This window comes from Leopardus geoffroyi, chromosome D4 (assembly GCF_018350155.1).
Source record: "Leopardus geoffroyi isolate Oge1 chromosome D4, O.geoffroyi_Oge1_pat1.0, whole genome shotgun sequence".
NCBI lineage: Eukaryota > Metazoa > Chordata > Mammalia > Carnivora > Felidae > Leopardus > Leopardus geoffroyi.
In genome coordinates this window covers 24,637,716-24,654,861 of record NC_059342.1, presented here as the reverse complement: position 1 = coordinate 24,654,861, position 17,146 = coordinate 24,637,716, and the positions used below count along the sequence as shown (strand labels likewise).

General features: G+C 40.3%; 1 protein-coding gene across 2 annotated transcripts in view; it reads left to right on the top strand.

The window, feature by feature from the left end:
- FRMD3 (FERM domain containing 3) overlaps positions 1 to 17,146 on the top strand; it is a 308,803-nt gene that overhangs the window by 135,214 nt on the left and 156,443 nt on the right. For both annotated transcript variants that reach the window (XM_045470330.1, XM_045470329.1), the window contains exon 2: positions 15,526 to 15,630. In XM_045470330.1, coding sequence (XP_045326286.1) covers positions 15,526 to 15,630 — 105 coding nt within the window. The remainder of the gene's footprint in view (positions 1 to 15,525; positions 15,631 to 17,146) is intronic.

The window sequence follows — 17,146 nt, the reverse complement described above, 5'->3', positions numbered from 1 at the left end:
CCAGTGGCCTGTGGGAGGATAGCCTGTATGTTCTCCTCAGAGGAAACCAGAGATTAAACCTTAGTGACAAAAAGTGATTAGAAAGAAATCCATTGCCTGGTAATCAACTTAATGGTTGTTATTTGTAAAACAAAAAAACAGAAAACAAAAGAACTGGAAAAAGGAAATAGGCACAAAGAAAAACTAAAAATAACTCCTTTCCTACAGATATCACCATCAACATTTAGCCTTTAAGTCTCTCTTCTTTGTGTCTGTATGTTTATGTAAATCTGTATATAAATATGTACACATATGTGAAAATGGGAATTTTATCAAAATCCTTGCTTTCCTCCCTCACCCATTTTAATGTCGTATCTTGAATATCTTAACATGCCTTCTTAAGAGTGAATCCCTAAAGGGGTTCTCACTTGATGCTCCATCACAAGTATTTCAGTGCATTCTTATGTGTTGATAATGGTGCCATCAGGCTCTGTGTTGTGCATTGCTAAACAATCGACCAGAATATTCTTTGAGTATAAAGTGCTGGTAGATTGCAACTGATATTTTCCTTCCCTCAGGAAGCCCCTATCTGCTGCTGAGAGTGTACAAATAAAGCGGGGGGGGGGGGGGGGGGGTGCAGAGGAGAGTTAAAGATGAATGCTGGTTTGTAATAGATGACAATGGCTGTTAAAATTTACATCAATTATTTTCTATATTTTTAGTTTCATAAAAAGTGAAGCACCCTTGACTTGGGTTGCTGTATAGTCAGAAGGGATGTAAATATAACTGAGATGTTTTTCTTCCTTTATGACTTGAAGAAATGGGGAGTGTGATAGTTGGGGAACCCAGCTTACACCTTCCAGTCTGTAAATATTTGTAATAAATTGTTGTGTGTGTGTGTGTGTGTGTGTGTGTGTGTGTGTGTGAGTGTGCATGCGTGCGTGTGCGTGCACATGCAGGAATTCCCCCAGCACACAGAGGGTTGTTTTAGGGGCTATGTGGGCTACAGGCCAGCTAATGGTCTGACTGTTGATGGAAGAATCTTTGAAAATGCCACTATTGAAATGAGACATCAGGCGTTCACAAAGTGGAAATTATGGAACCATGCTGGGTTGCTCTTTTGCCAGAATAAGGCATAGAGTTTCAGAGGGAAAAAATGCAGCTTGGAAGAATTAGGAATGGAGGTGGGTGGAGATCATACATTTCTAGAAGGTCATCCACCCAAATAAGGTTGGTGCTAGGGTTGTCAGAAGGGGTGAAGGGCATAATCTCTGTGCAGCTCTTAGCAGGAGCCCTCCTTTATAGTTGGCACTCAGTAATTTGTAGCTGTTAGGCCTGTTACGGTTGCAATCTTTACTACTTATCACAGTTAATTATAATTTCCTGTGGGGTGGCCATGTCCAGACATGTGAATGGCAGCATAGTAGAAGACTGTTGCCCTGTGGGAATGTCCTCTTTCCCTGTCTGGCCTTATAAACTTTATCAGAATGTTTCTTGGGCAAACATGACCAGCTAGGACAGTGATATGTTTTGGGCCATTGCACGGTGCCCTTCAAAACCACATTACCTCTGTAGTTCTAAGAGCGCATTAGTGTTCAAGCCCTCTTTCTGCCTTGGCCTTCCCTGTTTCTCCTTCCTCCTCTTTTCTGGAGAAGAAAGAGCATTTCTTGCTGCAAATAAGGCTACTAACCTACATGTTACTAGGGAAGAGGTAGGGGGTAGGAGATAAAAGATAGTCTCGCGGGTTTGGGGAGGGACTTTTGGGGTAAGAGTTTTCACAGAACCTGGAGAGTATAAGAAAATATGAGGAGGCTGAGGGGGGTTAGGGAAATGTTGTGTGTTCAACCTTAGGTGCTCTGAAATGTTCCTCAAAAACTAATAATGAAGACTTGAATTGCTTGTAACTATTTTTGCTATTGACCTGCTTGTCTTTAAATGTGTCTGAGCTGTGTGGACTCCCTTAGACATATTGGGGCTATGTGTATACGATATTCTCTTAAATTCATCTCCTGCCCTTGTTTAGTTTTCTTTTCTAAAGTTCTTGAAGGAGTTCTACGTTTAATTGGACCCAAGGTTTTTCTGTTTGTTTTAAAACTGTTAAGCTCGGTGTAGACATCTGTATGTAATTTCAAGAGAAATTATATCTTATTAAGCTCTTGGATGCATTAAAAATTTCATAAATAAAAATGATCTCTTTGTTCTCCCTGTATATGAATGGAAGCTGCTAATTGATGATTGCCATATTTTTCCTGGAGCTCTGTATTCTCAATTTTTAAAAATGATATGATCAGGCGATTCCAGCTAGATCATGGACTCCAAACCCACTGAATTGTTGTAATAGAGATGCCCAAGGTAAATGTGTGAGGATTATAAAATGGTATTGCTTTAGGTAAGTATTTAAAAAATACTCTGGAGAAAGGAGTAAATCTGGCATATTATACTAATTAAGCCAAGTGTTGGACCAGCCCTAGTATGATAGGTATAGGAATCTTCACAAACATTCTTTCTCTCATCCCTATAAGCATATGGTGGAATTTCATTTCCTTATCCTCTTTAAAGTCAGAAAAGATTTTTAACTTGCTTTGGATAATGAGCTGAAGTGACATATGTTTAAAAGCCAGTGTGGGATTTACCACATTCCCTTCCCACTGCTGTGGTGATGGTTGAAGCTGCTGTCAAGAGGAAGCTTCATTCTGAATCCTTAAGCTATGATGAGAAAAGCTCTTCTCTGCCAATCAGCTCTGGCTGTGTGTTATAGGTGAGAAATAAACCTATATGCTGTTAACCCACAGATAATTTGGGATTCTTTGTTACTACAGCTTAACCTAGCCTATCCTGATTGATACATCTTGACTCCAACTTTTGATTTTTAACTTCAGTTTCAGCACTGATTTGTGGATTTGGGTTTGTTGAAATTCCTGCTGCTCTCTGGACTTCAGTTTTCTCATTTCTGAAATGAGTGGTTTGGATCAGATTCTTTCCACAGTACCTTCCAACTCCAACATTCTGTGGTTCTGAGAAAGTTAGTGCTATTCCCTAACTGTTAATATTTTTAGTCCTCTCTCTCTGGACTCTGAGAGCCTGGAGTTCAAACTTGAATTTTGCCATTTGCTTGCTGTGTGGCTTTGGGCAAGTTGCTCAACCATTCTAAGCTTTATATGCCTCTCTTAGAAAATGGAAAAGCCACTAGCTCCTAGTGCTCATGTGGATTAAATCAGATGAATAGTTGAAGTAATTAAAAAAAAAAAAAAACAAACATAGCTCACAGTGCCAGGCACTAAGGAGAGTTTGAGCAGATGCCTACTGATTCCAATCTGAGAAGAGGAGGTGATGCCAGCCTCTTCTGTCCCCTGATGTAGCTCAGGGAGATTATAGGGCCCAGCAGGCTTGGGCTGTCTGTTTCACAGTGCTTGTTAGAGAAATGAATGTTGCAGATCACAGGCTAAAATAAGGGGAAAAGGCAGATATTAAATTAAGATGTACTTAAATTTTGGAAGTATTGATTAAAGTAGACAGTTTGCTTATGAAAGTACTGTGCTTAGAATCTTATCTCCACTACTGGAGTGAGGAATCACTTAAATGTATTTTTTCCCTTTGGAACATTAAATAATGAAAGAAAATTTTTATGTCCACTTTCATTTTGGATAATTACAACATCATTTTCCTGAATTTATTTTCTTGGTCCATCTCCTGAGTTGCATTTCTTCTGTTCATATCCTCTCAGTTCCTCTGTTGGTTTCTTTCTTTTTCTTCCTTACTTTTAAATTAATGTGTTCGAATATTTTAGGTTTAGAGAAAAACTGAGCAGAAAGTATGGAGTTCCCATCTACTCCCTTTCTGCCCACCCCACTCTCCCATGTTATGTACATCTAGCATTAGCGTGGGTACATTTATTACAATTGATGAACCAATATTGATACATTATTATTAACTGAATTCTAGTTGATATTAGGGTTTCACTTTATGTTGTATAGTTTTGACAAATGTATCACGTATTCACCATTAAACCATCACACAGATAGCTTCACTGCCTGTAAAAATCCTTTGTGCTTTACTTATTCTTCTCTCCCCTCCCCCATCACCTCAGCAACCATTGATCTTTTTTTTTTACTAACTCTGTAGTATTGCCTTTTTTAGAATGCCATATGTATGTATACAGTATGTAGACTTTTCACACTAGCTTCTTTCACTTAGCAATATGTATTTAAATATTCTTTATTTCCTTTCATAGCTTGATAGCTAATTTCTTTTTATCTCTGAAAAATATTCGATGTAGGGATGTACCATTTTGTTTAGCCATTCACCTGTTGAAGGACATCTTGGTTACATACAACTTTGGCAATTATGAATAGAACTGCTATGAACATTTGTGTGCAGGTGTCTGTGTGGGCATAAGTTTTTGACTCATTTGGGTATAAATACCTAGGGGCACAGTTACTGGATTGAGCCTGTGCTTAGTTTTGCAAGACACTGTCAAACTCTCTTCCAAAGTGGCTGTTCCAGCAGCAAATGAGAGTTACTGTTGCTTCACATGCTTGTCAGCATTTGGTGTTGTCAGGGTTTTGGATTTTACCCATTCAATAGGTATGTGGTGGTATCTCATTGTTTTAATGCACAATTCCCTAATGACCTATGATGTGGAGCATCTTTTCATATGATTATCTGCTACCTATGTATCTTTGGTCTGTTAAAATTGTCCACTTTTAAAGTAGGCTGTTTGTGTCTTCTTGTCAAGTCTTACGAGTTCTTTATATGTTTTGGCTACAAGTCCTTTGTTAAATGTGTATTTTGCGACTACTTTCTCCAAGTCTATGGCTTATCTTTTCATTCTCTTAAAAGTTTCTTTTGCAGAGCAGAGATTTTAAATTCTAATGAAGTCTAACTTCCCTTTTTTGTTTTTGTTTTTGTTTTTTCCCTTCATGGTTTGGGGTTGTATCCAAAAAGTCCTCACCAAGTTCAGGTCGTGTAGGTTTTGTCCTGTGATATCTTCTAGAAGTATAGTTTTGTGTTTTACATTTAGGTCTCTGACCCATTTTGAGTTAATTTTTGTAAAGGGTGTAATGTGTGTGTCTATATTCTTTTTCTTTCTTTTTTTGCTTTTGGCCTGTGGATATCCAGTTGTTGGAGCACCATTTGTTGAAAAGACCATTTTTTTTCCCCCATTGCAGTGCTTTTGGTTTTTTGTCAGAGGTCCGTTGACTATATTTGTGTAGGTCTATTTTGGGGCTCTTTCTTCTGTTCTGTTGCTCTATTTGTATGTTCTCTGGCCAGTATCACACTGTCTTAATCACTGTAACTATAGTAAGTCTTGCAGTTGAGTAGTGTCAGTCTTCTGACTTTGTTCTTTATCAACAGTGTGTTGGCTATTCTGAAGTTTTTCCTTTCTATATAAACATTAGAATAAGAGTACTTATATAAATTGCTGAGATTTTGATTGGGCTTGTATTAAAACTATAGATATAGTTGGGAAAAGCTGACATCTTAACAACATTGAGTCTTTCTATCCATGAACATGGTATATCTCTCTATTTATGTAGTCTTTATTTCATTCATCAGAATTTTGTAGTTTTTCTCACCTAGATTTTGTACTTATTTGCTATTTGTACATAAGTGTTTCTTTTTTTTTGGTGCTAATATAAATGGTATTTTGTTTATTAATTTCAACTTCCAATTGTTCTTGCTGATCTATGGGAAAAGTATTCACTTTTGTATGTTAGCTTTGTATCCTGCAGCCTTGCTGTAATCACTTATTAGTTCTAGGAAATTTGTTGTTGATTCCTTTAGGTTTTCTACATAGACAATCATGTAACCTTCAAATAAAGAAAATTTTATTTCTTCCCTCCCAATCTGTATGCCTTTTGTTTCCTTTCCTTAGTGCATTAGCTAGAACTTCCAGTATAATATTCAATAGAAATAGTGAGAAGGAGCATCCTTACCTTGTTTTTGATCTTAGGAGGAAAGCATCTAGTTTCTTTCCATTAAGTATGATGTTAAGGTTTTATAGACTTTCTTTATCAAGTTGAGAAAGTTGTTTATTTTTAACTATTTGAAAACTTGGGTATAACAAAATTAAGCATACCTGGGTTTAAATACTGACTATGCTCCTTTCTTGCTATGTTGACCTTGGGTAAGTTAATTAGACTCTCTGAGCCTTGGTTTCTACACCATGAGGGAAAAAAAGACACTATGTTGAAATTACAGAAAGGATTGGAGTTGGAAAACTTTAAAATTATTTTGCAGTGAGTGCCTTCAGCAATTGGGTCTGTCAATGGCACTAAGCCCCAAAATGGGGGGGGGGGGGAAGGTGGGGGAGGAAAAATATTTGGAGCACTAAGAAGTGGCAGAAATTCCTAAGAGCTGAAACGTCAAATATGAGTCCTCAAGCATTGGGATGGATCTGTGTGTCAGTCAGAAGAGAAAGGACCCTATGCGTGCAGACATACAGCCCATCCTTTAGAATGAAAGCTGTGGAACACAGGGAAGGTAACAGTGGCAAAAAGAACCCTGAAGAAAACGTTACCAAGTCCAAGGCACCCTGCCCGCTTAGACTTCTATGACACTCTTTCGGAAGACACCATCCAGGACCCAGACAATAAAGTGGCCAACCTGTCCTGGCTGCTGCTGCTTTTCATGGATGATGCAGTATTTCTCCGTCTTTCTTCCTTAGGGCTTTAAAAAATTTCCCCAGTCTTGATACTACTAAGCCTCTAGCTGTGAGGATGGCTACATGTAGATGGTCCCTGCTACAGTCCTAACTATGCCTTCTCCTTCTCCAAATGATGATTATTTATTGTGCACAAAAATTCCTTTAATCAATCTAGCCTGTATGTTCAATTATCTTAGCCATAATATATTATTACTACATAGCAGATGTATAGAATTAGGTACTTCAGCTTCTTGAAACCTTGGTTTTACCTTTTAAACATCTGGAAATATTTGAATAACACAGTAAATCAAAGCAACTTTATTGAAGTATAGTTGACCCACAATAATACATTCATTTCAAGTGTATACTATAGTGATTTAACAAACTTATACATTATGCTACACAAGTGTAGCTACCATCTGTCACCATACAACACTGTTAAAATACCATTGGCTATATTCCCTGTGCTGTACCTTTTATTACTGTGACTTACTCATTTCATAGCTGGAAGCCTGGATCTTCCACTCCCTTTGACCCATTTTGCCCATTCTTCTACTGCCCTTTCCTCTGGGAACCATCGGTTTTGGGTTTGTTTCTGCTTTTTATTTGTTTTGCTTTATAGAGTCTACATATAAGTGAAATCATATGATATTTCTGACTTATTTTACTTAGCATAATACCCTCTAGGTCCATTCATGTTGTTGCAAGTGGCAAGATCTCATTTTTTTATGGCTAATATTTGTGTGTGTGTGTGTGTGTGTGTGTGTGTGTGTGTACACCACGTCTTCATTGTCCATTCATTTATTGATGGACACTTGGGTTTCTTCCATATCTTGGTTATTGTAAATAATGCTACAGTAAACAGAGGGATGCATGTATCCTTTTGAGTTAGTGTTTTCATTTTCTTTGGGTAAATACCCAGTGGTGGAATGACTGGGTCATCTGGTATTCCTATTTTTAATTTTCTGAGGACCCTCCATATGGTTTTCCACAGTAGCTGCATTCCCACCAACAGTGCACTAGAGTTTCTCTTTCTCCACATCCTCACCATCACTTGTTATTTCTTTTTGATTCTAGCCATTCTGTGAGGTGCTGTCACATTGTGGTTTTGGGTTGCATTTCCTTGATGATTAGTGATGTTGAGCATCTTTTCGTGTGTCTTTTGGCCACTTGTAAGTCTTTGGAAAAATGTTTATTCAGGTCCTCTGCTCATTCTTAAATTGAATTATTTGAGATTTTTGGTGTTGAGTTGCAGGAGTTCTTCACATATTTTGGATATTAACCCCTTATAGGAAATATCGTTTGCAATAAATATCTTCTCCCATTTTGTAGGTTGTTTTTTGGTTGATGGTTTCCTTCATTGTACAAAAGATTTTATTTTGGTGTAGCCCAAGTAGTTCAATCAAGCCACAATATTTCCTTTTTTTTTTTTTTTTTTAACATTTATTTATTTTTGAGAGAGCATGAGCAGGGGAGGGGCAGAGAGAGAAGGAGACACAGAATCCAAAGCAGGCTCCAGGCTCCTAGCTGTCAGCACAGATCCCAACGCAGGGCTCAAACCCACAAACTATGAGATTATGACCTGAGCCAAAGTTGGATGCTTAATTAACTGAAGAGCCACCCAGGCGTCCCAAGCTACAATATTTCTTAAACTAACAAATGCTTGTCCTTCACAGTAGAAGCAGAACAATTTAGTTCACCAGTTTCTCATTATTGTTCTGTTTATTTGCCTATGAAGATCAACGGATTGAAGACCTTGCTTCACAAAAGAAATGCAACTTCTAGGGAGAAGGCTTACTCCTAGCAACAAATCACTCAGTTGCTGTTCAGGGCCTTGTAATTGTCTAGAAGCCCCTTTGGAGTTTCTAGGTATTCAGATGGGAATTGGATTCTTCCTTCCCTATAGAAGAATCAGCAGAGACTGACCATTCTGCTTTTCCCCCGATTTGTATGTATGGAGGCCACCCCTTTCAAGAGCAACTCGTGTGACCATAGGGAGCTAAGCAACAGGGCCCTTCAGACAAGTCTTACAGCGTTGATTACCAGAAAGCAAAGTCTGGCAGTTTCACTTCTGTTTATTAAAGTGGGGGCCATGGTACCTTCCCCAGAATGCACTGTTCCTAGTGTGCTGGGTTTGTGTTTGATTCTTATGGTTGTTGCCTACTCCCCTTATCCCAGTGGTCCTCCCTAAAGTCTCTGGTCTATGTTGAACTCTTCTTCCCTGCCAAAGGGTCCTAGGACTTCAGTGGCTACATGGCTCAAGCTGTGTCCACTGAGGACTTTTTCTGGCTGTGGTTCTCCAGCACTTCCAAGGAAAGCTCAAGGAACACTTTTGAAAACCTCTAATTTGCCTCATATCAGGGTTGTAAATTCAAATTTTTCTAGGGATTAAGGAAGGGTGGGGAATGGAAAATGTGGAAGATACTAGAATGGGTGGGAATGTTGCAGACTGCAAGGTTCACCCTCCATGGAAAAGGGGAGCTGATACTGAGCTCCAACAGAATTTTATGGCCCAGCTTCCAGACCCTCCAGCTTTTCAAGAGCATCCAGCAGCCAGATTTTCTGAGCAGGATCCCAATTTAAAGCTGCAGAGACACCATGTTGGTCAAGTAAAACATGGTAGATGGACTCCGCTCCTTGGCTCATTAGTTGATAATCTCTGTGATTGTGTTTCCCACTGGCCCTAAATTGTCTTTTCTGTATTCCTCGCCTTGGCCTGAGGCATTGATTCACTTTCTCTCTCGAGTGGAAAATTTTGAGTGCACCAAGCAGAAAAACCAATTTGTACTAGTTGAAACAACAAGGAATCTTGTTGGCAATCCTGGAAGTTCACACTTAAAGTGAGCATCATGTTTGGTAATCTGGAGACACAGATTCTATTTCCCTGTGACTATTTTTGCTCTGCCCTGTTGGATTCATCCTCAGCCTGGTTTTAGCATGGCTACAACGGTTCCAGGCCTCCACACCTTTGTATAACAACATCCAGAGGGAAGAGAAAGTGTCTTCCTGAAGCTCTCTCAGGAGAGTGAACAAGAGCCCTCCCAGAAACTCCAGTTGTTCCTCATGTCTCATTGGCCTAGACTGGGTCATGTGTCCTTTCATGAACCAATCAGACAAGAGGGGTGGGATTCAAGCCAAGCTTGATCCCTGGAGTTAGGGGTGAGTTATAGTTTGCTGAAGCTCAGGGACTTTGCATGTAGTTGTGTGCATGTATGTTATTCGCGTGTACGCATGTACATACCTGAACAAAATCTGGGTTCTATTAGGAATGACAAAGTTGTGTATGGATGCTGGGCAACTAACCAATGGCATCTATAATGCGGTTTGTATTTTATAAAACTGTCCAGGCCTGGTGTTGTGGTGGATAATCCAGTGCCCTTTTCTGCCAGTGTCTCAATTCAAGGAATCAGGGTACTTGATACTGACTGCCCCTAAATTCTTGTATTGTTTCTTCTGTGTCTGCTTAGAGAATGGCAGCAGATAGGTGAATTGAGTTCCTCCAATATCTTGGGCATAGGTGTTGGATCAGGGTTTGACATCCTTACAATGTTTCTGAATCAATTTTTAAAAATCTGTAACATGGGGAGAATATTATTTGCCTCAGTGGGTTGTCAGGATATTAAGTGCAAAGTAAGTAACGTAGTTCTTGGTGTATGATAAATGTTCAAGGAATAGTTAATTATCATGATATTTATTTCATCCCTAAAGGTAGCTGTTCTAACTCTACACCTTGATTTGTAGCAATACATTGGGTAGTTTTGGACCGGTACTCTTCTCCTCATGTAACCAGTGTCTAAATGGTAGCAAAAATGTCTTGCTTTGGAGTTTTAGGAATTAGGGATTGAAATATGCCATGCTTTTTCACTGAAGGCAAGCCATGGCTGATTTAAGCCAATTGAGTTCTCTTGCTCTTCTTCTTTAAGCACAAATATTTTGTTTTTGCTTCAGTGGAATGAGGGAGTCGAAGTAAATGCACCATCAGCAATTAGTTGCAAGAGGAGTTAAGCAACAAAACTGAGTTCAATTAGTTGCAAAAGGAATTAAGCAACAGAACTGGGTTCTTTGTCTCTTTGTTCACTTTTTCTTTACCAAGAGGCCCATGCTGGGAGGCAAATACTATTACTCTCACTTTCTTTGTATCTAAAAGGATCTATGAAATCGGATACAAAGATTTAAGATTCAGATAATTCTTAATATTTCTGGTAATGACCTCTTACTGGGGTATAGTGCTTTGCAGTTTGCAAACTGCTTTCACATCTTACAAACCAGATCTTAAGATTCGTGAAATTATAAATTGTTTTGTTCACGATCTCTAATCCCTGTCCCAGTGTCTTGCATAATGGATATTTAACAAATACATAAATGAGTCTCAAATCCACCCCAATGGATTACTCTGAAAGTTACCATTATTTCTCTTTTACACAAGAAGAAACGAAGTCTCAGATTTCATGATTTGCTTAAGGTCAGCCAGTTGGTAAGTGGTGGAAACAGACTCTAACATAGTGGCCTGTTCTTTCCTTCCAGTACATACTTTGGGGTGGGGAGGAGAGATGGGTTTTTTGAAAAGTAGGTTAGTTTGGGATTACAAAAATTAGGTTCCTTTTCAGGCTATGGGAGAGGGTCCTGAGTGAATGTGATATTATTGCAAAAAATTCAGGGATCAATACACACTCCAAGAATTGTCACAAAATGGGCAGAGGAGGTGGAGAGAGGACCCAGACCCCTTTCTTTACACATTGAGGCTCCTGGAGTAAAGAAAGCCCAAAGAGAACCCAGAACCTGGTGGCAGTTTAGATCTGAGCATCTCAAACTCTGTGGTGAGACCAGTACTAGATTTTGTTTCTTCAATCTGTTTTGGACTAATGCTTGTTAAAACAAACAAACCCAAAAACACACAATGAGGGTTGCCCGGGTGGCTCAATTGGTTGAGTGTCCAACTTTGGCTCGGGTCATGATCTCATGGTTCATGAGTTCAAGCCCCACATTGGGCTCTGTGCTGACAGTTCAGAGCCTGGAGCCTGCTTCAGATTTTGTGTCTCCCTTTCTCTCTGCTCCTCCTCCACTTGCGCTGTCTCTCTCTCTCTCAAAAATAAACATTAAAACACACACACACACACAATGAAAATAAAGTACTCTTAATTTCTGCATTTATTTCATGCAGAACCAGTAACAAAGAGTTTACAATCTTACACGATCCATAGACCATATCTTGACTAGCATTGGTTTAGATTAAAAAAAAAAAATTAATGTTTATTTTTGACAGAGAGAGAGAGAGAGACAGAGCATGAGCAGGGGAGGGGCAGAGAGAGAGGGAGACACAGAATCTGAAGCAGGTTCCAGGCTCTGAGCTGTCAGCACAGAGCCCGATGTGGGGCTCAAACTCACAGACTGCGAGATCATGACCTGAGCCGAAGTCAGACACTCAACTGACTGAGCCACTCAGGGGCCCCGGTTTAGATTTTTAACACATTAAAAAAAATGACAACGGAAAAAAAATTATAATTATATTCATGATATTTTAAGTACAGTATATGTAAATCAATTCACCATGTACTGCAGGTGGTGAGGACCAGTATTGGGACATAAGTTTAAATGTGTGTGATGAATACATTCTTTTTTTTTCCAATGCTGTTAGTGCATTTCTGAGACTGTATAACCTCATTTAGAGACAACATCCAAAGTCTGTACTTAAGGCACTTTCTTAAAGCACGGATCACACACTTACATGTCCTAATGTTTTTCTTCTGTCCTGTTGTGATAAAACACAATTAGGTAACAGTTCTAAAGAATTTATGTTAGCTGTTTGATTCCCCCCCCCCCCCCATTTAGTTGATATTGAACGTACAGCTGCTATCTTGTGGGAGAATAAAAATTTTGACATTAAAAGGAAGTCCTTCTACTTGAAATTCTTGACAACCACTTCTCCACATAGACCTTGAAGAATTTTGGGGAGAGTTGGCTAATTCTCCTGTTTGTGGAATCTCCAGTGTGGGGACTTTAGTGTCTTCCCAAGGCCCACTGTTAGTTCCTAGACCCCAGGTTTTCCATGAGAAAAAGCAATGCCTCGTTTAGTCATTCGATAACCTCCAGCATGCCAGGCACTGGCTTAGGCAGCATGTCAGGGTGGTGAACAGTGGCTTATATGTCCAGGAAGCTCAGGAGGAAGCAAGTGGATTCCAGAGAATCAATTCCAGAGAATTCCAGAAGTTGGGGCTGGGAACAGAACCAGTGTTCACCCCAAGGCCATTCCTTGCTGTGAGGTGTGTGGAACTGGCAGCTGGACCCGCTCAAACAGCTGACCCTGAATAGGCTCCTCTGACCCATGGTACTGGGCCGGGTGGTCTTTTATTTAGTGTGAGAACTGGGCTTCATGCACAGAAATGATAATAAGAGGAAGTTAAATGCCTTAAGAACACTGTCCAGATTTCCAGGCAGAGCAGAGCAGAACATGAGGCTGTAAGCTGGCTTTCTTGGCAAGAGGCAGCGACACAGAGCATCTCAAGATGACGAGGCTGGCTTGTAGCCTGCAGATGCAGAGGCAGTGTTTGTTCTTAAGAATGGAAAACACTTTCATTTTTGTGACTTGAGTAGACTATTCTCAAGGGGAAACTGGGCTTTGTTTTCTGGTGACGTCTGGAGACAGGTACAATTTTTGCACTTCTCACACATGGGGGAAATTCCCCTGGACCAGTGCTTCTCAAACTTGAATGAACATGTGAATAACCAGGGGATCTTGCTAAAATGCACGTTCGCTTCAGTTGGCCCGGAGCTGTGATTGAGATTGTGGTTCCAACCAGCTCCCTCCCAGGTGATGCTGAGGCCACTGCTCTGCAGGATTGCTGGTCTGTGGGCAGTGTTCCCAGGGACAGGGGCCTGGTGGCCTGGAAGTGTGGAAACTGGCCTCCCCTGCTTTTGTGGAAGATCTTGATTTCTGTTTCAGCCACATTTGTGTATTTCAGTCAACACATAGTCTACAATGGCATTTCCTTTTCTCAAGGGTCTTACGTAGTATGAGAGTATGTATTGGTTGATGTGTTCAGTCATTTAAAAAAAAAATCTCTGTTGCACTTTTGAGTACATCTTCAGGGCAAAATGCTAGCTGCCAGGCCCAATCAAATTCTGCTTAATCCCACATCATTGCAAAGCATTGCTTTGACCCACATATCGTGTGTGTCTCACATATGGTGGGGGCAGTCCACCATAGCAAATCTGAATGCAGAGAGCTTAGCAATCCCATCATAAAATGATAGACTCATGTTGTGTTCAGTGATTTGATTCTTCAGCAGCCTCTTAACTATGGATGCATTACAGAGTAAATCTGTAAAAGGAACTAAATCCATCGATTATGTTCTGGGCATTAGATTCAGCAGTCATCAGGTATAGCTTGTCATTTGAGCCTCCTGGGTTAAACACAATTAGAGAAATCTAAAAACAAATTCCATTTTGATGCTTTGTCCCTCTTTGAGCTACATCAGATGGTTTCCTCTTCTAAAGGAAGTAAAGACTCAGGGTTTATTCAAAATTAAACTGAAGGTAATTTCAGGAGAATTGGGGCTTCATATCATATTTTGTACGTATATGCCGCAGTCCTTTATTCAACACAGCGCATCCCAGATCAGTGAGTGGCTTTTTCATCAACTTCCTGAACTGATGATGGTAGTTTCTAATGAAAAGATAATCGTGTAACAGATCAATCTGATCTTCCAAAATTATTTTTAGTAGCTTAGAAGAGTAGCTCACTTAATATCTCTAATTTCTTCATTTATTTTTATAGTTCACATTCCACCCCTAAAATATTCCACGGGTCTGTCAGTGACTTTGATTGAAGCAGAAATTAATCTTATCAAATATCCTGATGAGGGCTTGGAAGAGTCTTTGCTATTAACAGGGTTTTGTGGTAATGGTATTCATCTTAATCAGATTTGGCTGACAAAGCTCTCACTTCTAGAATTTTAGAAGGAAAAATAATCTAACCAACTCATTTTGCCCATGTGAAACAGCTGCAAAGCTTGCCTAAGGTCCCTTGGGTCACTTGGAATCCCAGTCTGCCCTCTCCTCTCCCCCGCCATCTCCCACAGTGCCTTTCCTTTCCTTATGGATGTGATGCGTTGGCTTTGAGGCCTGAAGCAGCAGGTTTCCCACCTTTCCCAGTAGGAGGGAGGGTGTTCCATCTGATACAGTTCACTGTAGTCCTGCACCATCCAGACTGTGTCTTCTAGCAGAGTTGCAGTATATTCACTAGTGTTCCAGGGAGACAAATTGGTGTTGTGGGAGTCCAGATTCTATAACCAGGTGGCCTGGGGCAATTCCTACCTTCCTCTGTATGGGTTGTGGGACTCTGGGAAAGCTGCTGAGCCTCTCACTACCTCCGTTTCTTAAGACATAATATGAGGACCTTCCTCATAGGATCATTTTAAGGCCTGGATGAGTGACTACCTACAGAGCAATTACAGAAAACGTTCAGGTGCGTTGTGTGTGGGTTTGTGAACTCTGGGTCTCCACTAGGTACTGAGTTGTTAAAGCAGTGTTCTGAGTCATAAATAGCTTTAGAAAAATCAAATGGCCTATAAAAGAATAAAATAGAACATATACATTTCATTGATGCAGGGTATTGTTTTGTGTCTCTTTGGCTCTCTTTTTAGTGTTCCTTTGGTTTTGTGTGTGTCTCTGTGTGTGTGTGTGTGTGTGTGTGTGTGTGTGTGTGTGTTTAATCATTCACAGCCTTAAAAAGTATTTCTCACTGTGGATTGTAGTTAAAGGAGTTTGGGAATCCCTACTCCAGGGACTGGAGTGAGTTAATCCAGTCTCTAAGGACAGACCTATGGTGTAAATGAGGCACATTTTAGACATAAATGTACAAGGTGAGCTCTAGTTGAAACTTAAATGTGCTTCTTTTGCAGAGGGAGACCAAAGGGCAGTTTCTTATTGACCACATCTGCAATTACTACAGCTTGCTGGAGAAGGACTATTTTGGCATTCGTTATGTGGACCCAGAGAAGCAGCGGGTAAGAGCCAACCTCTGTCTGAACCCATTTTGGGGAGTGATTCAGGCTATGGGTGAGCAAAGAGGTTCCTCTCAGAGAAGTCATGATGTATACTTGTTCTCATGGTTATTGACCACATAAGACCGACAAGCCTGGTGTGTGTGTGTGTGAGTGGAAGAGTTTGGCACTATTCCCACTGGACTGGGTAGGACAGGAGAAAGGAAAACTTAGACCTTTCCAGAAAGCTATTCCCACCCAGTTCCTGTGTCTTTGAGAAGGTTTGACAAACATTGGTTTCAGACAGTGATGACATAAAATCTTATTGTGGAGAAAATCTACTTCTCACTGTAAAAAGCTATTGATAGAGAGGGGAACAGGAGAGTGACTGCTTAATGGGTACAAAGTTTTCTTTTGGGGTGATGAAAATGTTTGGAACTTGATATAGGTGGTGTTTACACGACATTGTGAATGTACTAAAATGGTCAATTTTATGTTATGTGAATTTCGTTTCAAATTTTAAAAAAGCTTTTGGCAGATGAAAGGGTTAAGATACTTTGAAAGCTGCTCTTTAAATACCACTAAATTTGACAACCCCCACTGTATCCTTGTTCCTGGATATGCCTATCCTTCTTGGTATCTGTTGATTTTGTAAGAGAAAGTAGGGGAGTCTGGCCTTTTGAGCTGGGTACTGCACCAGCACATATATATTTATGACATACATTGGATTCAGTGATATCTGTCCTTCACATCCAAAAGGTCTCAGGAATCTCCATCCTGGGCTACCACTTGGGGTTTCCCATTCCTGCAACCCTGCTGTGGGTCCCAGCTATGGATTATAAGGCCCTGTACCTGCTCTGATATCTGCTTTTTATCCCCCACTGCCAAGCAGGGGTCAGCTGGGTGGTGGTCTGGGATGGGGGAACAGGTCCTCTTTGCCTTCTTTAATTTGCTCTCCTCCTATTGGTGTCCCCGGTCATCTTTCTCTACCTTGTTCCCTCCCCACAGTCTTCGTTTCATATTTACTGACCCAACACAATGAGGAGAGGCTTATAGAGTGTATTTTTGTAAAGGAAGAGGCTGTCTAAGGAATAGATTAGATTTTGTTCTGAAACATGGGGAATCATTTCCAGTAGGACCTAATCTTCTGTAAACACATACAATGCAGTGGCTCAGAAAGAGATTTTGCTTTCCTGTACTTGCAGGAACTCTTTAACGGGCCATTTACCTGAGAGGAAGGTAGCAGGATACTGGTGAGGACGGAGCGCTGACATGAGGTCACGGAGGGGATTCATATGGCATTTCCTACTGTTAGCAGTGGTTCCCAGACCTGGCTCTGTAACAAAATCACCTTAGGGGTTTACTAACAATACTTAGTATGGACCCTATTCTAGACCTCCTGAATCAGAATACCTGAGGCTGGGACCAGGAACATATATTTTAACACATCCTGATTCTACATTTGATGTAGCCATCCCAGCTTTGGTCTTCAGACTGGTATTGAGGACCATGGCATAAAGATATTCATAGACATAGCTTC